This window comes from Saccopteryx bilineata, chromosome 9 (genome assembly GCF_036850765.1).
Source record: "Saccopteryx bilineata isolate mSacBil1 chromosome 9, mSacBil1_pri_phased_curated, whole genome shotgun sequence".
Classification (NCBI taxonomy): domain Eukaryota; kingdom Metazoa; phylum Chordata; class Mammalia; order Chiroptera; family Emballonuridae; genus Saccopteryx; species Saccopteryx bilineata.
The window spans coordinates 28,679,261-28,705,566 of record NC_089498.1 but is presented as its reverse complement, the minus strand read 5'-3'; the positions used below and the strand labels follow the sequence as shown (position 1 = coordinate 28,705,566).

General features: G+C 48.2%; 1 protein-coding gene across 1 annotated transcript in view; it reads right to left on the bottom strand.

Moving 5' to 3' along the window:
* Positions 1–7,796: 7,796 nt before the first annotated feature.
* The window catches only part of WWOX (WW domain containing oxidoreductase), a 1,016,165-nt gene continuing 997,655 nt past the window's right edge, over positions 7,797–26,306 (bottom strand). The window contains exon 9 of the mRNA XM_066242856.1: positions 7,797–9,121. Coding sequence (XP_066098953.1) covers positions 8,933–9,121 — 189 coding nt within the window. The 3' untranslated portion in view covers positions 7,797–8,932. The remainder of the gene's footprint in view (positions 9,122–26,306) is intronic.

Sequence of the window (26,306 nt, the reverse complement as noted above, 5' to 3'; positions counted from 1 at the left end):
TGGGGTCAGTCCCCACTGTGCTGTCCTGCGTGGAGAGGCAGTGGGCTATTCTGCTGTCCTGCTTAGGGGGGCAGTGCGCAGGTTCTGCCATCATTAGTCCGTTTCGTCTTTGTTTTATAACTTGCATCAGGGCATACTTTCACTGTAGAAAATATAGATAAGCAGAAAGAAAAAAAGTCACCCATGTTTCTTCTTTCCAGAGGTAACCATTATTAACAGTGTTCAGACCTCTCTCTCTTTCAGTTAATACATAATTTATACATACAAAACACCTATATACAAACACACACACACACACACACACATATTTGTTTAACAAGAAACTTTTTTATGACCTACATTTTTCACCTCATTATGTTATAAACATCATTTCAGTCAATGAAGTGTCTTTCATATTATCTGTTCATGATAATCGGAGAGCCCTGCCCCCCACTGTTGAGTATTGAAATTGACCTCAGTTTTTCATCATCATCATCATCATCATTATTAATTAGTGCTTTAAGAAAAACATTTCTCTGTGTCCTAGAGAACGTTATTGTTTCTGTTAGTAAACAGGTATCTTAAAAACAAACAAAAAACAGTGGCCTATGTTTAAAGGGTTGGGGTTAAACATGAAGAGTTTATTTGTTTTCAGTGTATAGGCGGCCGAAGTGAGCAATGGTTTGTTTTTAGTAATGGGACCTCCTGGCTTCATCAGTATGTTAATGCAGCTTTTGAAGTCCAAAGCTCCTGACACCTTTATTTACACACACACACACACACACACACACACACACACACACACACCAACTATCCAGGCTGGGATTAGATTAACATTTAGAACTTGAATTTCTGGGTCAAAGGGTCTAGTATGTTTTATTAATAATGTTCATAGTGATTTCATTTTACACAATGTCTGTTATTGCTAATAATACCTTTTTTGTACACTGAGATCAAATATATAGAAATATTGATATCTATATACATACATATATCTATATCTCTATGTATATATGTGTGGTGTTTTTTTTTGTTTTGTTTTGTTTTGTTTTTCATGTCTGTTCCTTCTATGTTTTGAGAGTGTTGAAGCTGTGAAGCCTTTGGGAATATTTAGGGAGATTTACGCAGGCAGGCTTTCTAGAAGGTTCTGGAATCTTGTTCAAGAAACAAGGTAATCTGAAGTTTTTCCTAAGTCATCCGAACGGGCCGCCTGAGTGACAGGACGCTGCCGCGAGCCAGCCAGGCAGGGTGTCCACAGCAGAGCCCCCTGGGCGGGAGCACGCATGCTTTTCTCAAAGAACATCTTGGAGGCCCTGGCCAGTTGGCTCAGTGGTAGAGCGTTGGCCTGGCGTGCAGAAGTCCCGGTTCAATTCCCAGCCAGGGCACACAGGAGAAGCGCCCATCTGCTTCTCCACCCCTCCCCCTCTCCTTCCTCTCTGTCTCTCTCTTCTCCTCCCCCAGCCAAGGCTCCACTGGAGCAAAGATGGCCTGGGTGCTGAGGATGGCTCCTCGGCCTCTGCCCCAGGCACTAGAGTGGCTCTGGTCACAACAGAGCGACGCCCCGGAGGGGCAGAGCGTCGCCCCCTGGTGGGCGTGCCGGGTGGATCCTGGTCGGGCGCATGCGGGAGTCTGTCTGACTGTCTCTCCCCGTTTCCAGATTCAGAAAAATACAGGAAAAAAAAAAAAAAAAGAACATCTTGGCAGAGCTCAAAACCAGTCCTGGGAGCAGCCCAGAAAGGCTTCTTGCTGTAGGTACCCAGAGACTTTCAAATTTTCTTATCTTTTTGCCATATAAGAAAATAATCAAGCTCTCCCCCAAATCATATGCAAATATATTTACTGAAGCATTTCTTTATATTAGTGAAATACGGTGGTAGGGGGGCAAGCTTAACTCCATTAACAATGAATCGATGAAGCAGCTATGGTATAAACTGGTCACCAAATGCAGGCTCATAAAGGCATTAAAAGATTTATCAAGGATTTATTGGGTTGGATATATATATAAAACTGTATATGGAGTATCATCACAACTGAATAAAACTTAAAAGGATACAAGTGAATTTTAAAATGCATTTGAAAAAGTAAAGAGAATATATCAGCATATTTACAGTGATTGTCTTTGAGCGCTGGGACTGTGGCCACGTTGTTTTCCTGATTTTTCCCCCAAGTTTAAATGTTGGGCATTTATTTTAACTTTCTAAAAAAAAACAAAAAACAACAATAAATTTTATTTAAAGAAAATTCTTCAGCAGTTATCTCTAAGACCGGCTGCATTCAAATGCAACGAGAGGACACTTTGTCTTTCCCTGAACCAGTCTCGCAAGTCATATTTAAAGGACAGAGAGTAAGAATAGCACCATATTTGGGCAGATTACTACTGGAGTCCACATTGGTTCAGTTTAGGGGAGTCCACACAAGTCTGTAGATAGGAAGTAAAACAAGGAGGAGATGAAGTTGGGGAGGTCAGAGAAACCACAGCTGCAGAGCGGTTAGCAGGCACAGGGCTCAGAGCGGTGAGATTACTGGGACAACATCACAGAGGAAGTGGTGGCCCCAGGACTCAAACGTTTTCCTTATCGATGGAAAGGGGACAGTAAACATTTAACTCAACAGTCATAAGATGTAAATGAACAAACACCAGCATTTTGGTTGGACGTCCTGGCACTCAGGGAATGACCATGGAGGAACGTGGATTTCCTCATCTCGGATGCCCGCCATCAGACAACCGAGACATTGTCATTCTTCCCAAGTAAAAGGACAAGCTCTTAGCGAACCCCACCTAGAAGGGACAGCCGGAGGAAGACAGGGAGCCTCTTTAATGAATCTGAAGGAATGATGGAGAGCCTCTATTTGCATATCTGTACTTTGAAAAATTAAAAGAAGCTTTGATGGTCTCACACCTAAGATGTGAGAGGGCGTGGCCTTGTAAACAGACCAGCTTAGAGGGAGACCATCTCTCTGATTGGTGTAGCACGTTTCATAAAAACAGCCCTGCAGCTTGTGGGGTAAATACACGAGCCGGAGCGAACCAAAGAGGCCCGGCTGTTGGCGCTGGTCTCACTGGCGAGGCATTCAGATGGGGTCTGCAGCGTGTTACAGCTGGTGACTGACTAGGACCGAAGGGCCGGACGTCCCCTGATTGAATCATGTGGTAAGCGTGGCGTGGCTCGGCTGCACTGATTTCTTTCTTTTCTACATAAATCCAATGTAGACTCACCCAGAAGTGCCACTTGAATGAAAATTGTGAACTTACTCCACTGGGAAATTGAAAGACAGAATGCTTATGCTTTAAATAAAGAGACTGGCGGCGTGGAGGTATTTTATATAGATGGTGACAACATGAAGTGAAAATATGTAAGAAAAAAAGTCAGATGGTAACACCCAACACTGCTCAGGTGGTTAAAAACAAAACAAAACAAAAATAAGAAAAAAACCCCAAAAGACAGAAGCATGTATGCTGTGCTGGTTGGAGCCCTTCTGGACCCCACGTGGCAACACGCAGGGGGAGTCACACAGGGGCACGTGGGCCCAATGGTTTAAGCTCCGTGAGAGAGTGCCGAGGAGCTAGGGTAATGGAGGGAGAAAGCTGCATGCACAAAGGAACTGAGCCTTTCGTTTCTAATAGCAAAAACTAGAAATCACCTGAGGGTCCCGCAGTAGGAGTTTCCAAATAGGGACCTATCAGCGAGGTGATCTATTAGGCATCCATGAAAAGAACTGTGACAACTGAGAAAATAAGATAATTTGAGGGGGTTGGGGGAGATGAAAACAAATAGTATGAGGATTCAAGAGGGAATAAACAAAGATGCAAGAATAGCTGTGTTAGAGTAGTGGAGCCTTCCTGGTTCTTTCTAAAAATTGCCTCTCTCCTTGGTGCACTGTCTCTTCCATAGACGTAACTCAGAGCCATTTTCCCAGATGTCCTGTGCGTAATGTTTTGAGAGAGTGTTTCATATTCTAAAACTCAAACTAGTTTGGTTGAAGGGTGAAAGGCACCAAGGGTTAACATACGAGGCAAGTATTGCTATTTTAGGTGTTTCTTTTTGTTGGTTTTTTTTTTTTAATGTAAACTTCTAAAAATGGTGCCTGCTGCTGACCAGAGCGGGCAGCCATTTTGCCAGGCCCGGCGCCCTGGCCCGGTGCTGACCCTGATGAAAGTAGTCAGGCCTCCTACATTCAAGTTCAAAACAAAACCACCCATAACCCCATTTTAAAGAGCAAAACCACAAGCCACAGCTTCAATCATTGCCGGGGGCGCTTCCATTTCTTATTTCCTATTGATAAGTATGCAGAAAGGCCTCCTCCCTTCATCAGCCGTGAAAGTGGAAACCGGCTGCCTTTTGGGTTTCAAGACTCCTAGGGAGAGAGAGGGCAACTCGGAAGAACATGACTGCAGAGAAGGTGGCTCCCTCTTCTCGTTCTGGAAGGTTCTGCAGCTTTGGGGCAATGGCGGGGACTCTGGGCATTGAGTCCACGAGAAGCTCAATCCAGGGAAACAAGGCCACGTGCAGACCTGGCTACAGCCAGACAGCAGAAAGAGTCTGTGGCGCTGAAGCCGTTATGGTGGGGAACCGGCACGGACACACACAATTTGTTATTTTGGTACGAGGCACTGGGCACCAGGACGAGAGCCAGAGCCCATGCGTAGGTAGGGAGCCAAATAGTCTTCCTGTGTGACTAAGTCACCCCTTGCGTAAGTGTGATGATGGGCACGTGCTGCTGGTCGAAGGTCGCCCATTGGACAGTGAGTCACGGGGAAGGTGTGAGCTGGGGGCTGATGGATGCCATGCAAATACTGACTCTGACACTTCACAGTGGCGGGGCTGGGGGCCTAGGGGGCTGTGGATCGGTCACTTTGTAAACCGCAGTTTCAGCATCTGAGCGTAAAATGTGGAGATGGTTTGCCTAGACCTGCCACGGGCGTATAGTAAATGCTCAGTAAGTAGTATCTGCAGTTAGTAGCAGTGATGTTAGAGTAGGAGCATTGTTATATAATTACAGTATATATTACATGCATAATATATTTCGTGTCTATCTATGCACATGTACATATATCGTGACATTAGTGAGCAACAGCCTGAGGCTTAGAACAACCAAAAAGAAGGAGAGAGCCTGCATTCTCTCTTTTTCCCACCTGTCTAGGAATTGCCCATGAAATGAGATGAATGTGCCTGGCGGGAGAAATGGCTCACAGGGACTGGCGTGTCTGATGGGGTGGGTTCAGAGCACAGTGAGCAAGAGGAGGCCTGGGTGTTATCTTCAGGTGCCCTGGAGAACTTTTGATAAAGTTGTTTAGGACCTTGCGCATTGTGAAGGCTCCTATATACATGAGAGATGAGTTCCTTTGTAGCAGGAACTGTGGGAGAGGTTACCCTCAACTTGAATGTCCACCATGTAGCACTTAGTCCGTGTCCGCTGAATGATCGGTTGTCTGTCTAACCGAAGGCTTAGTCTGTCTAACGTAGGGAGTTTCTTGCTTTAGGACAGTGATCACCTCCCCTGGTCAAGTTCCTCCCCGACCTCCTCACACCTGCCCAGTGCAGGACCTGTATGGGAATCGGGCCACACATACCCGAATAAGGAGGGAGGCAGCCCACTCCCTTGGCTCTCTTTGAGATTTTGGACATCACCTTGGCTGATGATACTCCAATATCTTGCTATGGCTTAACTGTCACCTTCACCAAATGCCTGCCACTTACCTAGAGCCAGACCCATATCCTCACTTCTCTGCTCAGCCTGAGACCTCAGGATGACGCATCTCTTTGGAAAGGACACGTCTAACTCATTCATGGAGCAGTGGCGTTGATGCAGGGGCAAGGCATGACTCTGAAACCAGCCCAGGAGCGATCCCAGCTCTGCCACTTAGGAGCTGTGTGGACGATGGCAAACTGTAAACCATCTTGGCCTCAGTTTCTTCAATGCATAAGACAGGAAGAGGAGGGCCACCTGGTAGGTTCCCGAGAAGCAGTCACCTTCTCAGGAAGGGGGAACATTTGAGCAGAGACCAGACTGCAATGTGAGAGGAAGCCACACAAGGCTCTGGGAGAAATCACAGGTAATGTTGCAGCCAGCTTAGCACAGCGCGTGGCTCACGCTCACCCTCACGATGATGGGAATCATTTTCATGAACATAGTGCCTGGTCACCAGACTCATGGTTTCCTTCAGTGATTAGTTCTTAAGTACCTTCTATGTGACAGGAGAAGTTCAAGGCACTGTGGTCACAGTTGTGGACCAAATTGACAAATCAAGTGGCGTTCATATTATAGGAGGTAGAAAGAGAAAATGGTAGACAGATAGACTCATAATGTGTCCAGTAGTATTAAGTGTTGTGGAGAAAAATAAAGGGTAAGTGCACATGGTGCCACCACAAAGCAGGAAGGGGGGAACACGTGAGCAGAGACCAGACTGCAGTGGGAGAGGAAGCCATGCAAGGCTCTGGGAGAAAAGCATTTCAGCAGAGGAAACGGCAAGTAGAAAGTCCTCACCTGGGAAGGGTACTCGGCATATTTCAAGAGCACAAGAAGGCTGGAGTGGCTACATGTAGCAGGTGAAGAGAAAGCACTAGTCACAGTGGTTGGCAAACTCATTTGTCAACAGAGCCAAACATCAACAGTACAACGATTGAAATTTCTTTTGAGAGCCAAATTTTTAAAACTATATAAGTAGGTACATTCCTTATCGAGGTAGCGCCCACACGTGGTATTTTATGGAAGAGCCACATTCAAGGGGCCAAAGAGCCGCATGTGGCTCGCAAGCCGCAGTTTGCCGACCAGGGCACTAGAACATGAGATCCGAGAGAACAAGATGGGGACCAGGTTACAAAAGAAATCCTAGGCTATGGTAAAAAAATTTGACTTTACTTAGTGTGATGAGAAGTTGTATCAGGTAGCATCTGCTGTATAACAATTCTAAAACTTTGTGGCTTCACATAAACTTTTATTTTTTGCTGTTCCTTGGGTTGACAGAGGAGTGTCTTCTCATCTGGGTGGGTCTGGCTGGGACTGAATGGTCTGGGATGGCCTCCCTCGCATGTGGAATGGTTAGCTTGATGTCAGTTCCAGTAGCCACGGGGTTACTATCACCCAGCAGGCCAGCCCAGGGCCATTCAGATGACGGTGGCTGCCAGGTCCTGGAGAGCAGCAAGGTAGGCCAGACCCCAACACACAGGCACTTTTCCAAATGGCCAAGGCAAGTCCTGTGGCCAACGCTCGAGTCAGTGTGGGAGGTGACCAGTCACGGTGCTGGAGACTGGGAGCAGGGTTGTCCTGGTCACTTTTGTGAAGAATCTGAGGGTCGGGACCAGAAAAGTTATCTAAGTCATAGTTTAAAGGAGCTATGATACTAAATATTTTGTAAGGGAGAATATATAGTCAGCTCGGAGGATGTAGCCAGACTGTGGGCTGCTGGAAGGTAGGGTGTTTGACTGGACTACTCCACAGAGCCTGAGGCCCAGAGGTTCCAGATGTTGTGTGGCCTGAAGGTGCCATTACAGTAGAGATGACACACACACCCTGCCCCCACCTTCCTGCTGTTTTAGCAAAAGCAGTCTCTGTACCTTCCCACATTGGACCCTCTCACATTTCTACTGGGATGACCTGGAAACCAAGGAGTCAGCGAACACGGGGTGAGCGGGAAACAACTTCCAAACCACCCGCATTCCAATACACAGACTCTCTAATCACCAAGCACTTGGTCATCACAGGGGGAGTGGACCACTGAGGACCGAAACAACCCACTGGAAGTAATAACAAAACCTCTTTAGGTGGCATTAAGCAATACTCATGTTTCTTTTTTTCTTTCTTTCAACAGAAAAATATGACGCCAGCATGCTAACTTCGTGAGACACCTTGGCCCACAGACAGCCACAAAGCACAAAACCAAACACACTCAGAGAAGAAACAAGAACGGTGTTTTCCTGGCGTCTATGAGAAGCGCTTTATTTTTCCTCTAGATTTCTTTTCTAAAAAAACAACAAAAAAAACACGAAACTGAAACAGACATTTAAAGACACAAGACAAACTTGGGTGACAATATTCGCGCATGCTCTTTTATTAAAGCATAGGAGGGGAGGGGCTGCGGGGCTTTGAAGCAGACAGCTGACGCAAGCGCACTGAGGACCTGGGACCCTCCGCCATCGGATTGCCCTGTGGAAACTGAATGAAGACCGCACGGAATGACTTTTAGCCCCCAACTCCAAATTATTCTGTAAATCCTTACAGACACCATACTTCCTTTTTTGCCTGCCGATCCGGGTATCGAGGGGATGTTTGGCAAAATTTGTTTGCTGTAATCTCTAAAGAATTTTCTGTAGCATTTGGCAAGGGAGTCAAAGAGCTAGGAGAACCTCTGCCACTCCTAGCTCTGTCCATCCCACCAGTTTCTCAGTGTCACAGGGTCACCTCCATCTTCACTGATGGGAACAAGTGTCAGCATTCTCTACCCAGGAGCTGCCAGGCCCACATAGACTGGGTCAGAACGAAAGAAACAATTATCTCCTGGGTCAGGGCAGCAAATAAGGGTAAACACTTCTTCCCTCAAGAGGAGAAAGCTCCTGGCCGTGGTGTGGCCAGGGTGGTGGTGGCTATGGTGGTGGCTGGGTGGGACAGGGGTGGGGGGGGCACCCGGCTCTTCTAAATAGTGAGAGAGAACTGCTTGTGCTTCTACAATGAGATGAGGACCCTGCATACCAACCGTGCATTCATTTTCCAACCAGCCACCGCCAGGAGAGCAGAGGCCCCCAAGCCTATGCCAGCCCTGGGAGAGAGTGAGTGCCCCTTTACCCCTGGAATTAATTCCCCGCTTCCCATTGGTACTTAACAGGCTCCCGTCTGTTAATTGTGACTACTCTTATTTCCTTTACTCTGTGGGTCTGTGTTGGAGAGACATGGAATGGCCCCTGGACAATGAGTTGGGAGGGGTCCAGCGTTGGCAGCGACCCGCGGGGACGCCCACTTAGCTGGCCTGGCCGCCCAGCCCCTCCTGGACCAGCCTCTCGCTGAGCGCCCACAGTGCCCGGGCCGTCTCTTCGCTCTGAGCCTCTGGGGACGGCAGGCAGCGGCAGCAGTTGTTGAAGTACATCCCTCCCAGGCCCTCCAGTTCCGGCGCAGCCGCACAGTAGACGGTGGTGGCAGCTCCTTGTTGCTGGAAATCAAAGAAAAAAAGAACAAAATAAAGAACATTGTTTTTTTAAGAAAAGAGGTGACGAGATGACTTTCTTCTGCTTGGGAACGTGCAAGCCTCTCCCCACCCAGTCCCGTTGCAGCAGGACGTCAGCACGGCGGAAGGGGACGGAACGCAGAGCGTGGGACCATGCACGGTAGGAGGAGCCTCCTGCAAGAAGGAGTGCGCAACCCGGCTCATGCTGCCAGGGTGGCTTTTCACACCTCGGCCAGGGAACGGCCTCCAAAATAAAGACACCTGTCAACACAGCACCGACAGACGTCTCTTCCCAGCAAGGAGGAAAAGGGGGTATCCTTTTGAACACTCAAGAAGAAATTCATCTGACCCCTTGATGTCTTAGCGCATAATGTACTTTGATACCAAGACGTTTCTAGAACCTGAATTAAACCAACAACTTCCATAATGGCCTATCCGGTAGAAAACTCAAGCAGGACGGGTGCCGGATCTTTCCTTGATGCTCTGTCCATGGCGCCGCCATGCTGTCCGAGGGGAAGGGCTTGGGATGCTATGTAAAAACGCTTAAAACCCACATACACACCTTCGCTACCATGCATGTATACATCTACATATACACGTAGTCCCCGCCACATGTCTGCCCGTCCATGCCTCATGCGGGCACATGACACATTCATTCATCTGGATCCTTTTTCTAAATGTCACTGTCATCCCGTATTTGCAATGGGACAGTGGCTTTGGGAGTACATTTCCTCCTAGCCCACTTCCACGTGCAAGTTGCAATTGATCACGTTCGGTTCACCTTTCGAGGAGCAGTTGGTGCTGTGGCGGGGGGGGGGGGGGGGTGCCGGGGGGGCGGGGGTGCCGAGCCTGCACCACATCATCCGGCTGACAGGATACTGTCAGGGACGCTGGAAAGAGGGCAAGAAATCACTTTGCTTTGCAAGCCATAATTAAAAATAATAGGCTGGTGTTCATAGGGAGAGGTGGTAGGCACGGCTCTAATTTAAAACCAATACAGTTTATCTGGCATCATGATTATTTATGTGCTTCACAGCCCTTGTTGCACCAACTAATTATAGGCTGAAGGGGGTGGGGTGCAGAGGAGGATAGAGAAAGGTAACTAGGGATAAGGTCACCATTAAAAAAACATTAAGGACATCTGATGGAGGGGAAAATGCATTTCTGTCCCTACCCAAAGCTTACCATTTTCCTGCCCCTACAGGGTTTAAATTGTGCCTAAGGAGCATGCGCAATAGAAGATCATGCCCCCCAAATGGTTTGGTTTGCCTTCAGAACTGCTGGGTGAGAGTCAAGGCCATTCTGAGGATCAGGGTGTTAAGATGTTATAATTTTAGGAAAATACTACAAGACATACTTGGATTTTACTTGTTTTGGGGGAGCTTCGATGGCAGGGTCTGTTGTCATAGCTGAATTAGTGTGCAAACCAAACGGCCCAGTACAGTCAAGGGACATGACTGTGGGGAAGGGTGTGGAGTGGAAGTTTGATAGAGACTTGAGTTCTGGTCGCAGTTGGCTGCCTGACTGTCCTGGACAAGTCCCATTCGTTCAGAACTGGAACAACTGACATGACCTGAACGTGATTAAACAGTGATTGGTTTGTGACCTCCCCAAGCCCCTCACCACGCCCACTCCTCACAGAGCCAGTTATGGTATTGAATTCAGCTCCTGCTTTTGAAATTGATTTGTGTGGCTCAAATCTAATGGAAATAAGTTCATGTCATCCAAATTTTCTTTCACCAAATTATTCCTAATAACCCTCTGTTCAGCAGCTGGCCAGTCCCTCTAAAGAATTTTGAGAGGCTCATCTGATGACTTGTATCTCATGTGGGGGAAAGGGAAGCAAAGTGCCTCTAAAGACAAACGGAACAGTCGAGATGCCTGTCCAGCTAACGCAAGCCAAGCACCGCGGCCTCGCTTCTTAGCAGAGTTCCGGTGGAGATGGCATCTGGCATAATTTTCTGGATATCTATGTTAGATTTCCATCTTACTTGGCAGCCGCCAAAGCCACCAGAAGTAGCCAGGCGATTTACCATCCACCCTATGGGATACGAGGCTCCAGTCAAGCTCACCCCCAAATCCAGGCTCCCCACCCCCACTCCAGTCTCCATAATATCAGCACTTATATACCACACGACACACTGGCCTTTCAGAGTTCCACCAGTCCCAAGAAAGGATGAAAAGTAGGCCACTTGGGAAAGCAGAACGGAATTCTTCCATACTCAAAGTAATATCTTGCCAGTATGACCTTCTAAAGTGATACTGTATTGCACTCTTGCATTGTTGGAATGGTATTTTTGCAAAAAAAAAAATTCTGCACTTACACTGATTCAAAATCATGTTGATGAAGGAGCTTGGGGGGCGAGGGCATGCATTTTCCTTCCATGGAGTCGGGAAGCCATGGCAATTGACCTCATTTCATACCAACCTACATTTGCTACCATGCTGCCGTACATTTTAGAAAGGTCCAATCTTTCATCAAGAGCTGGCTTTGAGACTTCTGCTATGAGGCTCGGGGTGATGCACATTCTTTTTTTTTTTTTTTTTTTTTTGTATTTTTCTGAAGCTGGAAACGGGGAGAGACAGTCAGACAGACTCCCACATACGACTGACCGGGATCCACCCGGCACGCCCACCAGAGGTGACGTTCTGCCCACCAGGGGGCAATGCTCTGCCCCTCCGGGGCTTTGCTCTATTGCGACCAGAGCCACTCTAGTGCCTGGGGCAGAGGCCAAGGAGCCATCCCCAGCGCCCGGGCCATCTTTGCTCCAATGGAGCCTCGGCTGCGGGAGGGGAAGTGAGAGACAGAGAGGAAGGAGAGGGGGAGGGGTGGAGAAGCAGATGGGCGCTTCTCCTGTGTGCCCTGGCCAGGAATTGAACCCGGGACCTCTGCACGCCAGGCCGACGCTCTACCACTGAGCCAACCGGCCAGGGCCGTGATGCACATTCTTCATCCCGTCACAAGTGGCACTGTAGAACACAGGATGGCAGGGGCACCGGAAAGCAAAGACCTCCCGTCCCTAAAGATCAACTGTGCACACCTGGCGAAGCCTCCCCTCCGATTCCCGCTCAGTTCAAAATCGGTACTCGGTTTACTTTCCTTTCTTGCTGGACAGTTTCGGTAGTGACAAGATCTTTTTAGTCCCAAGCCTACTACCCTTTCAACTTCCTGGGGAATTCTTCTGTCTGGCTGTACCAACGGCAGCCTCTGAGTGACATCTTTATAGGAGCAGATGTGACAACAGTTAAATAACATGTTCTAATTTTCGGCTCATCAGCTCCTCAGTCGGCCCATCCTCAGAATGAGACTGAGCTGCTCGAGGAAAACCTCATTAGCGAATAAGCTGGTCCTGCTGCTGATACAACATAAGACATTTTCAGACTGACAAAAAACAAATCTAAAGGAGCCCTTCCACTGCTGTCAAATGACTTCCGTGCCACGTTTGGGGGACATTAGTACATATTTGGAAAAGATGGGAAAGTCACATAAAGGAAACCATGTTACCAATTCTGTTACAGGGTAGCTGAAGCCACATCTTGCGAGTTGTCACTTGTCACCACTGTTTACTGAGCCATTGTGATAACAGCGGCACCCTAACACGTAGACGCTGGCTGGAGCTGCCGGCCCCCCTGAGCGGAAGCCTGTGGGACTCCTGCAGCTGCTGACCATGGGAACAGGGGTGCCGCCTGTCTCCATCCCGTAGAACTGGCGATGAGTTAGGGTGTGGATGACACGGGGCTGAGGATTGCCGGGAATCCCAGTACAATCTTCAGTCACGCCTGAATGCCATTTCTGATCCAATCAAACATTTGCGAGCTGCCCGTGGAGGTCTGTGCCATCCGTCTTTATAGTGTATGCAAAATTACCCAGGATTCTTGTTTGGGATTAAGTTAAGAGTATCTTGGTAATAAAGGTACATCATTCTCCTTCAGAAATTACTTGTCAGCTTTGCAGCACACTCTCCAACTACAGAAAGGTGGATGTAGAAAGCAGTTGCTGTTTATTTATGGTTGAGGCCCGGAGACCTAAATTACCTATCCTTCCCAAACCCTTGATTAGACTAAAAATGTTAAGTAGCTGCTTTTCATCAACATTTATTTGATAACCACTAGCCATCAATTTGTAGCAGTCAGCACGGAATCAAAATGAATATCGACTCTTTTAAAGGAAAAGGTACAGAGGTTTCCAATAAACAATATAAGATAAAGGAAAAACCACCCACATATTGATACTTGTAATGCATTGGTTAGTACTCTAATATACCTTATGTTTTAATATAAGGACACATGTTACACAATTAATGTTTACTTTCCAAGTTTCTCTCTTTTAAAATGCATGCTTATTTAAAAGAAAGAATAGATTCCTGTCTTAAAATAGATTTAACTACAAGATGTATATGCGATAGACACTGTCACAGAATATCTATACATAGTCCCTGATTCTGAGAATGGCAGATGTTCTCAGATTGCTTTATGACAGACATGGGTATTGTGGGAGGTGGCACAGAAAATGGTCAGTGGATCAATTTTTGCAAAAAGTGAAGATGTGTCAGGGAGTGCATCAGGGAGCTTAGCCTGGGCTTGGGACCCGGGGGCGCGAAGGCAGATCTGCAGGAAGAGGGCAGTGGTTCCGGTGCTGAATCCCCAGGACAAAGAGATGAACAGATGCAGGTAGAGAAGAAAGAAAAGGCAGGTGCCTCTTGAAGTCCTCAAAGCTTTTCTGGCTCCCCATCTGGGGTCTGTCAGACAAAACAAACACTTCCCAAATGCAAAACCAGCCACCCACCAAGGGCTCCATGAACACGGCACAATAATTGATCACAGAGCCCGGGACTGAGCACACGTGTCGCAAGGGGAACAAATGTCTCCCCCACACCCTCTCTGTCTTGCCCTATCACCCAGTAACGCTCCTGAAAGAGTTAATGACCATTCGACTAGAAAAGTGTGAAACGGTGTCCGAGTTCATCTCCGGACACACATCCATCCCTCCAAAACAATTACGGTTTAAATCTCTGACTCTAAAGACAAACGGAAGCGAGCTGCTCCAGACGGTCATGCGTTTCCTACTTAAGGAGAACAATCTTCTAAGCTGACAAACATGCCGCGTATTTTATTCCTTCACAGAGTGATGCAGCACGTGTGGGGACGGGGCTCCCGGGCCGCCCCGGTTAGCGTGAACGCAACCACGCCGCCCTCGTCCCCCACGGTGATGCCTGTAGAACTGAACTGGTGGTCGCGAAACAAGTGCTAAGCAACCAACGTGCCAACCTGCACCAAAATGACGTGAGAGGGTGGAAGGGAAGAGAGCACTCCACTGGAAGGGCTCTGTCCTCCACGTGCTCATGCTTTCCTAATGAGTCGCTGCCAGTGGGGACCATTCATGAGGTAGTGATGGCTGGCATTTATCAAGAACTCACACTTCTTCAGGCAGGTACCGGGCAGAAAGCTTTATAAGCATGACCTTCTCACCTCTGCACAGCTCCACGAGCCAGGGACAATTATCCCCATTTGTGGAGGAGCCTGCTTAGTATCACCGATCAAAAGCAACTTGTCCAAAGTCACACAGAGGACTGCACGGGGGGACCCAGCCCAGAATGCATACAAGCCATTATACGAAACCTCCCGCCTAAATACATGCATATGGCCCCCTCCCTACTCTGTGTCTCCCGTTTGCCTGCTTCCTTAGGAGGAGCTCATCTCTGTCCTCTTCTTTGCCAGGCCACAGCTGGCCGCCGCGTGGCACCCTGATGTGGCCTAGAATTAAACATGGGGCTGGTCCTGTGTTCCCCTGAGAAATGTTAAAAGGAGACTTTTTCCATTGTTGATTTAGCCAGTGAACTAAATTGAAATTATATCCATTTGGATGAACAAAAGTGAGGATTCAGCGAAACCTCAGAAGATCCAATAGCAAATGACCCCTGACAAAAAGGTCACCTGAATCAAAATGCCACCGCCAGATGCCAGGTTGGCCCAAGCTAAGGAAACTACTCTTGGATGATCGACTTTTTTCAAAGCCTAAACTGAACCGCATCAAAACCAGTGAAACCTAAGTGACCTCCTCCCCCTTTTATAAATCTGTGTCCATGGAAAGCGCGGGTGACCTTTTGGAGGGTAATATCTGACACATTAGGTCAGGTTTGCAGGGGATACTCTGTTCCAACCCCCTCTCCCACCCTCCCTCAATTCATTCCTAGCAAATCAATTCCTACAACTGCCCAGCAATGGATTCCTACGAAGGCTTTAAACACCACAGGCTTAGCGGCCCGCGGGTCCTTCCTGTGGACATGGGAACGCAGTGTCCCCTGGAGCCTCCCGCAGTCCCTCGATGTCTCCAGTGGAAAAAGTGAAGAAGAGAGGGAGGGTCACTGGACATTTGTTGTTAACTGTGGCGGCTTTAAAAGCCTGAGAGAAATGTTCTGGAGACTGACAAAGATCACATTTAGATGCTGAGCCTCACGCCAGGGCACGTGACCGCTCTAACAAGGGACTTTGATGATGTGTTTGGATATTGACCTCGGGACACAAGGAAATACTTTCTGTGGTAAAGAGAGGTTTCCAGGTGTGGAAAGCCCTCAGAGGTTGCTTTTCAGCTAACTGTCCCTCCCCCAGCAGGCAAAAGAGCGTCGCCCCCCTAGTGACACCGGGGATACTCTATGGAAAGGGCTTGAGAGCCGCTGGTCACCGAGGGAGAGCTAAGCCGTGCATTGTCCTCCCCACCCCCACCACCATAAACGCAGTGGGTCCTAGCACAGTCCACAACCCACAACGGTAGAGGAATCGTGAGTGAAATGTTCGAAGGGAAACAAAGGCGATGCAGCAGCTTTCACACAACAGCTGTGCGCCCACAGGCCTCCCCTGGGGGAGAACCTGCAAGGTGACACAAAGCCCTTCTCATTGGCGGTCCAGGCACCCCAAATATTAGGCCCCAAATCCCAGCGAGACTACAAAGGTACCACACCGCCCTTCCTGATGAAAGGCACGGCTTTCCGGCAAGATCACTGTGGAGTTTCAGAGACTGGCTGGAAGACCGAGACAGAATGAGCTGGAAAGTCAGGAGTGTTGCTGGTACTTCTCTGAGCAGTATTCGAGCACGAAGCCCAGAGACCAGTAGGTTCAGGATGGAAAGTTGGAAAGGATTTTTTTCTTAAAGCGAAAGAATATATTTGTCTTTGCAAGCCTTAAGTTTGGAGGAAGGACAGGCAGCCAACCCCAGCCATCCAGAGAGGCCCCAAGCCGTGTCTGTCTTGGGGGAGTCGGGGGGGGGGGGCGGTTCTCGCTTGGGCTCTCAGCAGGATTTAGGGGCAGAGTGACCTCCGTGGGCTTTCGAGACCTGTGTTTTCCCTTCAATGAACTGTTCTGAACTTCCCCTTTTCAGACCTCCTCCCTGTCCCAGAAGCCTCGCCAGAGATGTTCCCAGGGTTCCGTGAGAGATGTGTGTAAAATTTAGAGTGACTTCATCGTTCTGGGATCTGCTGTCACTGGGAGACTCTAATGAAGCTGCTTTGGTGGGGTGGGGGGCGCTCCTCTGCATGAGGGGAGGGAGAGGGGATGGCTTGCAGTAGGTACAACCCAGGTGGGCAATATTATTCATGCGTATTCCACCTTCGTCTACGCCCGCCAAAGACGTTTAGAACGGACTGGCCCGAGAGACGGCCTCATGCCTGTGTCCTACTCCCGTGAACGGCTTCCCTGGGCACTTCCTGCCCCTGCTCTCTGGAGTACCCACGCTGCTCAAAGGACAGCTTCTTTCCCCATGGGCTTTCTCTTGCTGGGAAGGAACACTGCCCTGGGGTCTCCATTCTCCCCGGGGTTGGTTCCAAATGGCTAAGCAGAAGAGCCATAGAAATCAGCCACGGAAAGATGCATCATGCTTCGACATGGGACAAACCTGCTGGCCCCCGTTCCTGAAGCTTTTCAGCAGGGCCACCTCGATGCTAGGGCTGAAGGGACTACTGAGTGTTTATAAGAGATAAAAGAAGATATTTAGCTTGTGTTCATTTGAAACATTGCACATTCTTACTTGATGTCTTTAACCCCGGTATAGCTAGCTCTGTATAATGTATATATGTATGCCTAGGTATTTGCTATGTACACTGATTATACGCCTTTGACATTATTGCCAGGCAGAATTAATGGGTTCGGTTCTAATATCCTGGTGCAAAGACTATCTTCATGGTACCAGGTGACAAAAAGTTTCCCCTTCCCTTCTGCACAGAGTCACTGTGCACATTGGCCCTTTTGAAAACAACAAACAGGCTGCTTTTATAAGTAGGCAGGATTTCGGGCAAACTCAAAACAAGTAGTTAGTATAGAAGTTAAGGCGGACAGTTCATTTACACCTAGGCCCCATATATACCCTACAACATTGTCCTGACAAGGCATAGGCATGGGAATAAAGCCCACAGGCTGTTCTGATGGGGCCACATCATGTTAAGAAATGAACTCTTAACTCTGCTGTCTAGAAACAGACAAAGAGAACGGGGTTTGCAGTGATTCGTATCTCAGAAGTGGCCCCACCGTGGCAAGTTGAGCACAAGTGCATTAGGTTTGCACATCTTCATAGAGAGCTCACTCGAACAGATCATTCCTCAGGCTCAAAGATGCTGGCCTTGTTAATATTTCATTTAGAACATACTGTAGAGAGTGCCTCATTTATATTACTTCCATAATTAATGGTGATGGCTTAGACACTGCCTTTATACAGAGAGCTCTCGTCACAGTGGTCGATGGGTAATGAGAAACAATAGACATTTCATTCACCAGCAGCTTGTTGCTAGTGAGTAGGAAATGATCGTGTGTGCTGTTGCTTTAATTGCCAGGGAAAGTAATTCTGCCTTGGTGTTACTGAACATTTTAAAAGCACTTGATGCAAATAGACTAGAATCAAAACAAACAAACAAACAAACAAACAAAAAAAAGTGACCCTGATTATGTAATACCTTAGCATAGAAAGTTACAAAGGTATGTCTTTTTATTTTTTTCTAATTGCATTCTATCATGCAAATATTATCTAAATATGCATGTACTGACTACTCATCTACTGTATTTTAGGAAATACAATTAGGCTGACTTTCTCTTCTCCCACATAGACTGTAAATACCTGTAGATCTTTCTCTTGTTTCCTTATGTAAATATATGTAAATACTAACAAGCTCTGCATGCTAGTATTCTAGGCGATTTCAGGTAATTTTATAATCTGCTGGCATGTACTTGAACTGGTTTGTTAAAAGGAAAAAAGAAAACCTCTCAAACTCTTTAAAGCTGAATAGAAATTAAAGACTTCTTCCTAGACTGCTGTGGCCTCTTCTGTCTGCCTTCTCCTCCCTGAACTGCGCCCCCCCCCACTCAGGTCACCCCCATCTCCAGGAGGGGCACTTAGGCATGCATCAGGGCCCAGGAGCAACGGCTGGACTCCTTGGCTAGGGTCCTTACACACTTTCCCAGGGTTTCCTAAAGAATTATCTCTAGACAGACATCTCTGGATTTTTCTAGCAAAAGGCTCTGAAGTAAGGAGCGTTCCTGTCCATTGTTTCCCTAGTATGTGCTGAACAGGGCTAGGTGCCTGACATCCCAAACCCCTTGGAAAGGATCCTGCCATTCCTATTTCAAAGACGTGGAAACGAGTCACAGCAAGATTAGCACCTGTCTGAAATGACAAAATTATTAACTGCCTCCAAAACCCTGATTCTGTTCTGTCTACCAAGGCTCAGGAAACTTTTTCTGCAGAGGGTCAGGGAGGAAATATTTTAGGCTCGGTGGGCCATACAGACTCTGTCCCAGCTACTCCAACTCGCCACTGTTGTCATGAAAGCAGCCACAGATAACACATATGTAAATGAACATGGCTGTGTTCCAATAAAATTTTATTTACAGAAACAGGCAGTGGGCCGGATATGGCCAACAGGCCTCTGTTTGCCAAGCTCGGCTCCATACTCTGTGAAAACTCAGTTGCTCTTCAACAGACTGATAACATTTTCCCTCTGAGCATGTGTTTCATAGACGGGGAAATCATTCAATCAGTTGGAAAATCCTCCATCTCTTCCCTGAAGGTAGCAATACTATTTGTAGAAGTCATAAAATAATAAGGAGATGAGCAAAATCGAGGTCCCTTGAGCTTATAAATCAAGCTGTCTTCCTCAGACAAATCTCATTGCCAGGTTTCAATTTAGTTATCTTTTGTTTTCATAAATGGAGATGCAGAAAAAAATAAGAAAGACAAAGGTAAAGGAATAAAAAAAAGGAAGAAAGAAATCGAGCGACACTCACTCTTCAGTGAGGGGAAGGAGACTATTACCTCAGGTCTCTATGGAAACCAAGCAGCACGCAAACTTTTTAATGGCAGGAAAACAGCGTTTGCGTTTGAAGATTCCCCCCCCCCCCCAAGTATGATGCTCCCGTGTAAATGCATTAATTGACAGTTTTCTTCGGGACTTTTTTATTGAAGTTTCCAAACTTAATTTGATGGCACAGGGAAGTCTCTGGAGCCCTTGAAGAATGCTGCAAGGTTAGGTCCTTAGAAAAATGAGCCGCTCTGGCACTGTGTACAAACCCAAGCCAATTCTCCTGCAAAGCAAGTGAAGAACCAGCCCTCACTCCCTGTAGTTTTCCATTTAAAAAGCCCTCTGCATTTGCTGTGGGATGGGAGAGACACCTTCTAACCTCTATTGAACAAGAATCAATATCCTCTCTCCGCCCTAGAGGGAACTGAGGAGAAGGAGTGGGAAGAGGAGAGATCTCGGTGTTTTTGCAGATTGGGTGGCAGTGTGGGATGCTGAAAAAGGCCGGGGAGCTGGAGCCAGACATACTTGAACTTGAATCCTGACTCTGACACATGGCAGCTCTGTGACAAGCCACTGCGCCTCAGTGTCCTCATCTATGAAATGGGAATAATGATAGCCCATTCGTGTGGCTCTTGGCAGGATTAGTGATGACACTTGGCCATTTCCTGAGTTCATGGTAGATATTGGTTCAAAGGTAGCTACAATTCTGTCTATTAAAAAAAATAAAGAAGGAAGCACACAGATCAGGATATCTCACCTTTCCTTCATGAAAGAGATTTAAAAGGAGAGAAATTATCGCCTCCTAAGCAAGAAATTCACCTTTCTCACCAAGTGTCACCCAGCATCTCTGGGTACCACACTGGCTATGAATGACTTGTTTCCTAAGTTCAGAATTAAACTTTCCTCTTGGTCAGAAATTCTCCTTCTAGCTGACTCTTCCCTCCCCCACTTTGCCTTCAGACTCAACACCTGCATATCATCTACCATTTGGCCTTCCCTCTAGAGAGTCACCTGTCACCTGACCCAGCACCTGGCCTTTAGCCAGATCGCCTGGCCCAGGTAGAGTCTGACCACAGCAGTCACTTCCCAGCCCCATAACTGCCTCCCTTCCAAACCCACCCCGAGTTCTTATGTCTCGGCCAGGAGAGCGCAAGATATGACAGCTGCCTTAGGCAGGGTTAGTCCAGTCCCAACAACAAAAACAACAGTGATACGGGTGATGGCCTACTACGTGCCAAGGACCTGTTATCACTTCCGATTCCCGCAACAGCAGCCTCAGAAGGAGGAGACGGAGGCTGAAGGCAGGAGAGTATCTCGTGGGCGTGCACCTGGGAGGTGCCGGAGCTAAGATCCAAACCGAGTCTGTCTTAGTTCAAAGCCCACGTTCTTGTTTATGGTTAATGCTCTCTCTGCCCCACCCCCTGCTCACTCTATGACATTCTGAAATTATGCATAAATGTGGACATCTAGCCCCGTGAGGCTATGTACATATTCCTCGTCGGGGTGGTTCGATCCCGCTGCTGGCCAAGCCCCTGTCCACAGAGCGCCAGGCCTTTCCTCCTCCTCTCTGAGCCCGCTTCTCAGTCCTGAGACCCCTGGCCTGGGGGTGTCATTTTTGGTTGCTTGTGACTTTGGGCAATACCCCCGAAGGGATCTGAGCCCCACCCCTGTCATTCTCCTCTTCTGCAAACTGCTTCTCATGAAGGGAGGACTAGGCGACCAGCAAGCCTTGGTTGGGTTAATGGTTGGGGGTTTGGGGGCCATCTGGCCGCATCCACCAGGGCGAGCTCGTGACATGCCAACTGCAGCTGGCATCTCGCAGTGCAGAGAAGTGCTGAACTCATGACAACAGGGTAGACCGAGGAACCTCTTACTCTGCTCTTTCCGGCCCCCTCTGGCTGCCGCACCCTGATGGAGTTCATCCTCTCGCAATTGCCTGGCTTGTAAAAAGGAAGGCGCGCACATAGTTCAGTAACTGCCGAGTAAGATGTCAGTGAGGAGACAAGCTAGTTGTGTAGCTGGCCCTCAAATTGCCACGGTGGTTGGAGACCCGCCCTCTGCTGCCTACGCCCTCTGGATTCCTGACTGAATGATGTTGTAAGGCAGGTCCTTTAATGCACGACCCCCACAGGGGGCCTGGATACCTGCTGTGGTACTTTCCAGGCGCCAAGTCCTAGAATTTTTGCTGAATTCTTGCAAGAGCCCCATGCAGGTACGATTATCCCCATTTGATTTATAGGGAACTGAAGCTCACACAAGTCAAATGACTTAGTAAACATACCATTCTTATTTGCTGAGTTCTGATTCCGTGCCTCCTGTCTACTGCAAGCTAAGGGGTTGATGTGCCTTTAACACTGCTAATGAGGGTCTACCCTGTGCTAGGTCCTTCTGAGACCCTGGATACCCACTACCCCCAGTTATGGGCAAACACTGAAGCCCAAAGAGGCAGAGGGTAGAGAGCAAGTGGCAGAGTCAGGAGCTGAACCCCGTCCCTTGGGCTCCAGACCCCTACTCTGAGCCCCAGGATAAATAGGGGTTCACAGTTTGAGTCAGTGAGAAGGCTGCACACCTACAGGTCAAGATTTTGCGGTATCGTCATAGTAGGTCTCTGCACAGCAATAAGCAGCTTGCCTGTTTGGAGGCTCACAGGCTTACATTAAGTGTCCCATGGGTACTGTCGCATTACAGTACTCTCAGTTTGACGGACATCAAACCTGAGGCGCAGAAAGGTTAAGCATGGCCCACGGTGAACAGCTAGTGAGTGGTGGCACTGGAATTTGAACCTGGATTGTCCATGTCCTTAACTTCTTTGCTGGGTGGCTTCCTGGGCCACAGAAGTCAGGCCCTCCAATGACGTTTGTCACTACTTATCCAGGGGTAGAGCCTCCACAAGGAGCATTAGACTCTTGAGTGTGATGCTAACACTGAGATGAAGGTCAGAGATTCACCGACCCAAGAAAAAAATCACTGGCTACCTCAAATCTATGACCAGAGGATGGAGCAAGTCCCACGAAGGAGCAATCTCTCAGTAACAGGATGGTAAGCAAAATGGTGAGGAATCAGTTCTCCTTACTTGTTTTCGGTATTTACTATTCTCTACGGCTGCTTCTTGTTCTCTGGATTTGGGTAAAGGACCAATTGATTTAAACTGCTATGCATATATAAGGGCAGATCCATAATTGTCCCAGATTTCAGTACTACTTAATTCCTCCCTCGAGGCTGAGAAGCATAACTCCCTGGTAATTGGAAAGCTGGGCTTCAGATTCACGACCAGAGTATCTCTAGGGTCCATGTATCAACCACTTCCCATCATCATGGTGAGATGTACCCTGTCTGCTGTCCAGGGTGTTCATGTTTTCACTGTAACGAGTAGGAAGTATTAGGAACAAATGAACAGCCAACCTATAGGTTTTGTCTGGTATTACAGAATAGCCTTGTTAAGGCAATGTAAAACTTCAGTGTGCTACCACAACCGCCCCTTTTTGGGGGTGCTAATCAAAATGGACTTTTCCATGAGTTTCTTTGCTTTGCTTAAAAGATGCAGCTGTGAAAAGTAGGGTTGGTGACAGTGGCATATTGGTAAGTTTTTAACAACTGGCTCACTGGAGCATGGAGGGGAGAGGGAGCCTTGATTTGCAGTGTTTGCCAAATCCTGTAGTGTAAATACTCCCACCATGACCAGCAGAATGCAGAGCTGGAAAGAGAGCCACACAATCAGCTCTTGAAAGCGGGTATGATCCTACTCTAGAACTTGATTTGTTGACGGCCTGCGGAACACAGCAGTAGGAATTGTTTGAGGAAGATCATGAGACGTGACAAAACAGGTCAGGACCTCAAGGTCATAAAAACCATTGGAACTCATAAAGCACTGTGAGAAGGTATATTATATAAACCAAACCAGTATGGGACACCTGGGGGCCAGAGTGACATAGACTTGTTACTTTTAGATATTTTTCCTGGTCCTTTCAATCTAAAAGCTGATTCTACAGGTGGCAACCGTGGGCCCAATGTCACCATAGATGCCAACATGTATTCAGTCATATGTCCTAAACACCATTCTGGAAACTTTGCCTCATCATCTTATTTACTATTGCAACAATTCTGCAAGGTAGACAATAAACCCACTGCAGAGATGAGGAGCCTGAAGTTCAAGGAGCTGGCACTTGCTCAAGGATACACAGAGCTCTTGCAGGGCAGTACCAGGATCCCGTCCCGATCTGCCTGATTCTAGACCCCGTCATTTCTCCAGCTCACTAGGAACTGGGCTCTCTGGGAGTTCAGCATCCTTGAAAACAGCACATTTGTTGCATTAGCTCTTTTCTACAACAAGGGAAATCCATATATTGTAACAAATATATCTACCCCCCCCATCCAAATGTCTCCCACTGAGGGATGGATACAGAACCTGGGACCCTGTGGGGTTGTGGGTGAGAACACAAAAGTAGGTAGGATACCAGGGAGAAGAGAGGACAGGGCCACTCGTGGAACAGAAAATCCCAGGACACTGAATTATGACTTGGGGGTATTGTTGGAAGCTGGGTATATATAGTCTCGGGACTAACTCCATTTGCCCATCATCACAAGCCTGGTGAGCAGAGATAATCCTTTGGCTTTCCCAAGCATAGAGTCAGGGCACATGTTCTGAAGCTGAAGGGGCCTCGGTTCAGCTTGTGCAGCAACAGGTGAAGGTGCAGAGGGCAGGGTACTGTCTCTGCATACTGCACCTCTGTCACCATCAAAGGTGCCAAACCTCGAAGCTGCTTCTGGTTTTGCTACTTCTTCAAATGAAAGCTCAAACAGGTTCCCGCCAATCAAACTGCACCAGAAGAGTCTGTCCTAGAACTCATTGATGCTATGTCTCTGCTTCCAGAAAGAATGTTTTAAGCGAAGATGTCTTTACCACCTGAGCTCACCAAACCTTTCCCAAATGGGAGGAAGAGCCTTTTCCAGTAAGAAATAGAAACCAATGATGTAGAAAAGCAAAATCCTAGGATTCCATGTACAACCACGTGGACTGTTTCCCCAAACAGCCCTTCTCTGATGTGACTTAACCATTATGGCAGCTCCTTGCTGACTCCTTGGCAAGGTGCAAGTTCTCATCCGGGCCCGATGGCCTACCTTCCTAGCCTTCTCCTTCCCCTCCTCTCTTCCGGCACTCCAGCTCCATGAACAGACTCTAAGTTAGAGAGCTGGGCCTTGGAGTACACCCCGGGCACGGTCGTGGATGCTGCGATGCGCTGCTCAGATCCGTCTTCTGGACCAGGAGGTGCTCATTCCCCAGCGGCAGGGCTACTGTGTGCTGAAGGCTGAGGAGCTGCCCTGCCCGGGGGACACCCCCTCCAGGGAGCAGCCCACATCAATGAATACCTCACTCAGGACATCTGGGAGGGTCACCCTGGCTTCAGTCTCCTTGGGACGGGCTGGAGTGTCTGCTGCTTTTCTGTCACAGCTCAGCCCTCCCCCGTCCCATCCTTTCTGCCACACTGCCCCACGGCGTGGATCCCGAGAGCACACTCCCTAAGAACCCTGCCTGCCAACCTCAGCCACAGAGCCTGCTGCCCGGATACTCAACCTGCAACCAAGAGCTGGGTGGCTTTGAGAAATGTGCTTAGCCGCTCCGAAGCAGTTTCCTCATCTGCAGACTTGAGAGACCGGTCCCCTTACATACGTACGGGGTAATGTTGATAACGGAATCAATCAGATCAGGTACATAACGTACTTATGCAGAGCTGGCACGGGACACTCAGCGGACGACAGTGGGTGGTGGCACAGCAGGAGCGCCACCGGTCCTGAGCGCTCGCGTCGCCCTCTGCCCCCTCCACCCTTCCCCATCCTTCAGTTGGAGGAATGACACAGCCAAAAAAGACACACAGACTTCAGGGTGCTTCTGGTTAGACATGGTGGATTCAATTCAGGCATGTCTGTCTACACCCCCCCCCCCAGAAACTCTTTTACATGCAGTGTATTATGAAGAAAAACTCGGTGATGGAGAAACGTCCACAGCCGTGCTGGGAGCTGGGAAGCCGAGGGAGAAGTGACAGCTCCTGACTCAGCAGAGAGGTGCCAGCAGAAGAGGAAGGCCCCGGGTGCGGGACCCACCCACACGACAGAACTCGGGAACCGAAAGGAGGCGGCCGGGGCTGGGACCAGGAAGGGGAGAACTGGCCAGGCTCGGAGATACTGCCTGTAATGATCCAGCACAGTGCTCACATGGGGCAGCCGTTCATTCAACAACTTCCGTCATCACCAAGTTCAGATGTCAACTCCTCCGCGAGTTTGTAAGAGAAACCGCCCCGCGCCCGCTGCCACTGCTCATCCCGAACCCTGGTTTGCAGCTGGGTGTGTGCTGTTACACTGTGACCTCGCCGAGAGGAGGCCCTGGCGCCCAGCCCAGAGCCTGGCACACAGTAGGGAGCTAGCAAGCGTTTCTAAAGAGATGAATGAATGCATGATCAAATATCAGAGCAGGGCAGAGAAAAAATATATCAATCAACTCAGTTGCTGCATAAACAAAATGACTGGTCAAGTGATTTCCTTTCCAAAGTATTGTTGGTGCGGTTTTGACACAGTTTTTCTCGGCAAGTTATGACTCACATTAGAGCTACATTTATATTATGTTTATTATCTGCTAGATACTGATCTAAGCTTGATATCTCTCTCTCTCTCTCTCTCTCTCTTCACACATGCACACACAGTGCTCACAACCACCCTGTGAAATAGATTTGGTATCAGTCTTTCCAGTTTACAGAAAAACTGAGTCACAGGAAGATTAAGGGACTTACTCCAGCCTGCACCATTAATAAATGGCAGAGCTGGGATTCCAACTCCTGTCCTGTGACTACAAAGGCCATGGTAGCACAAAAAGCAAAGGGCTAAAGTCCTGGGGAGCT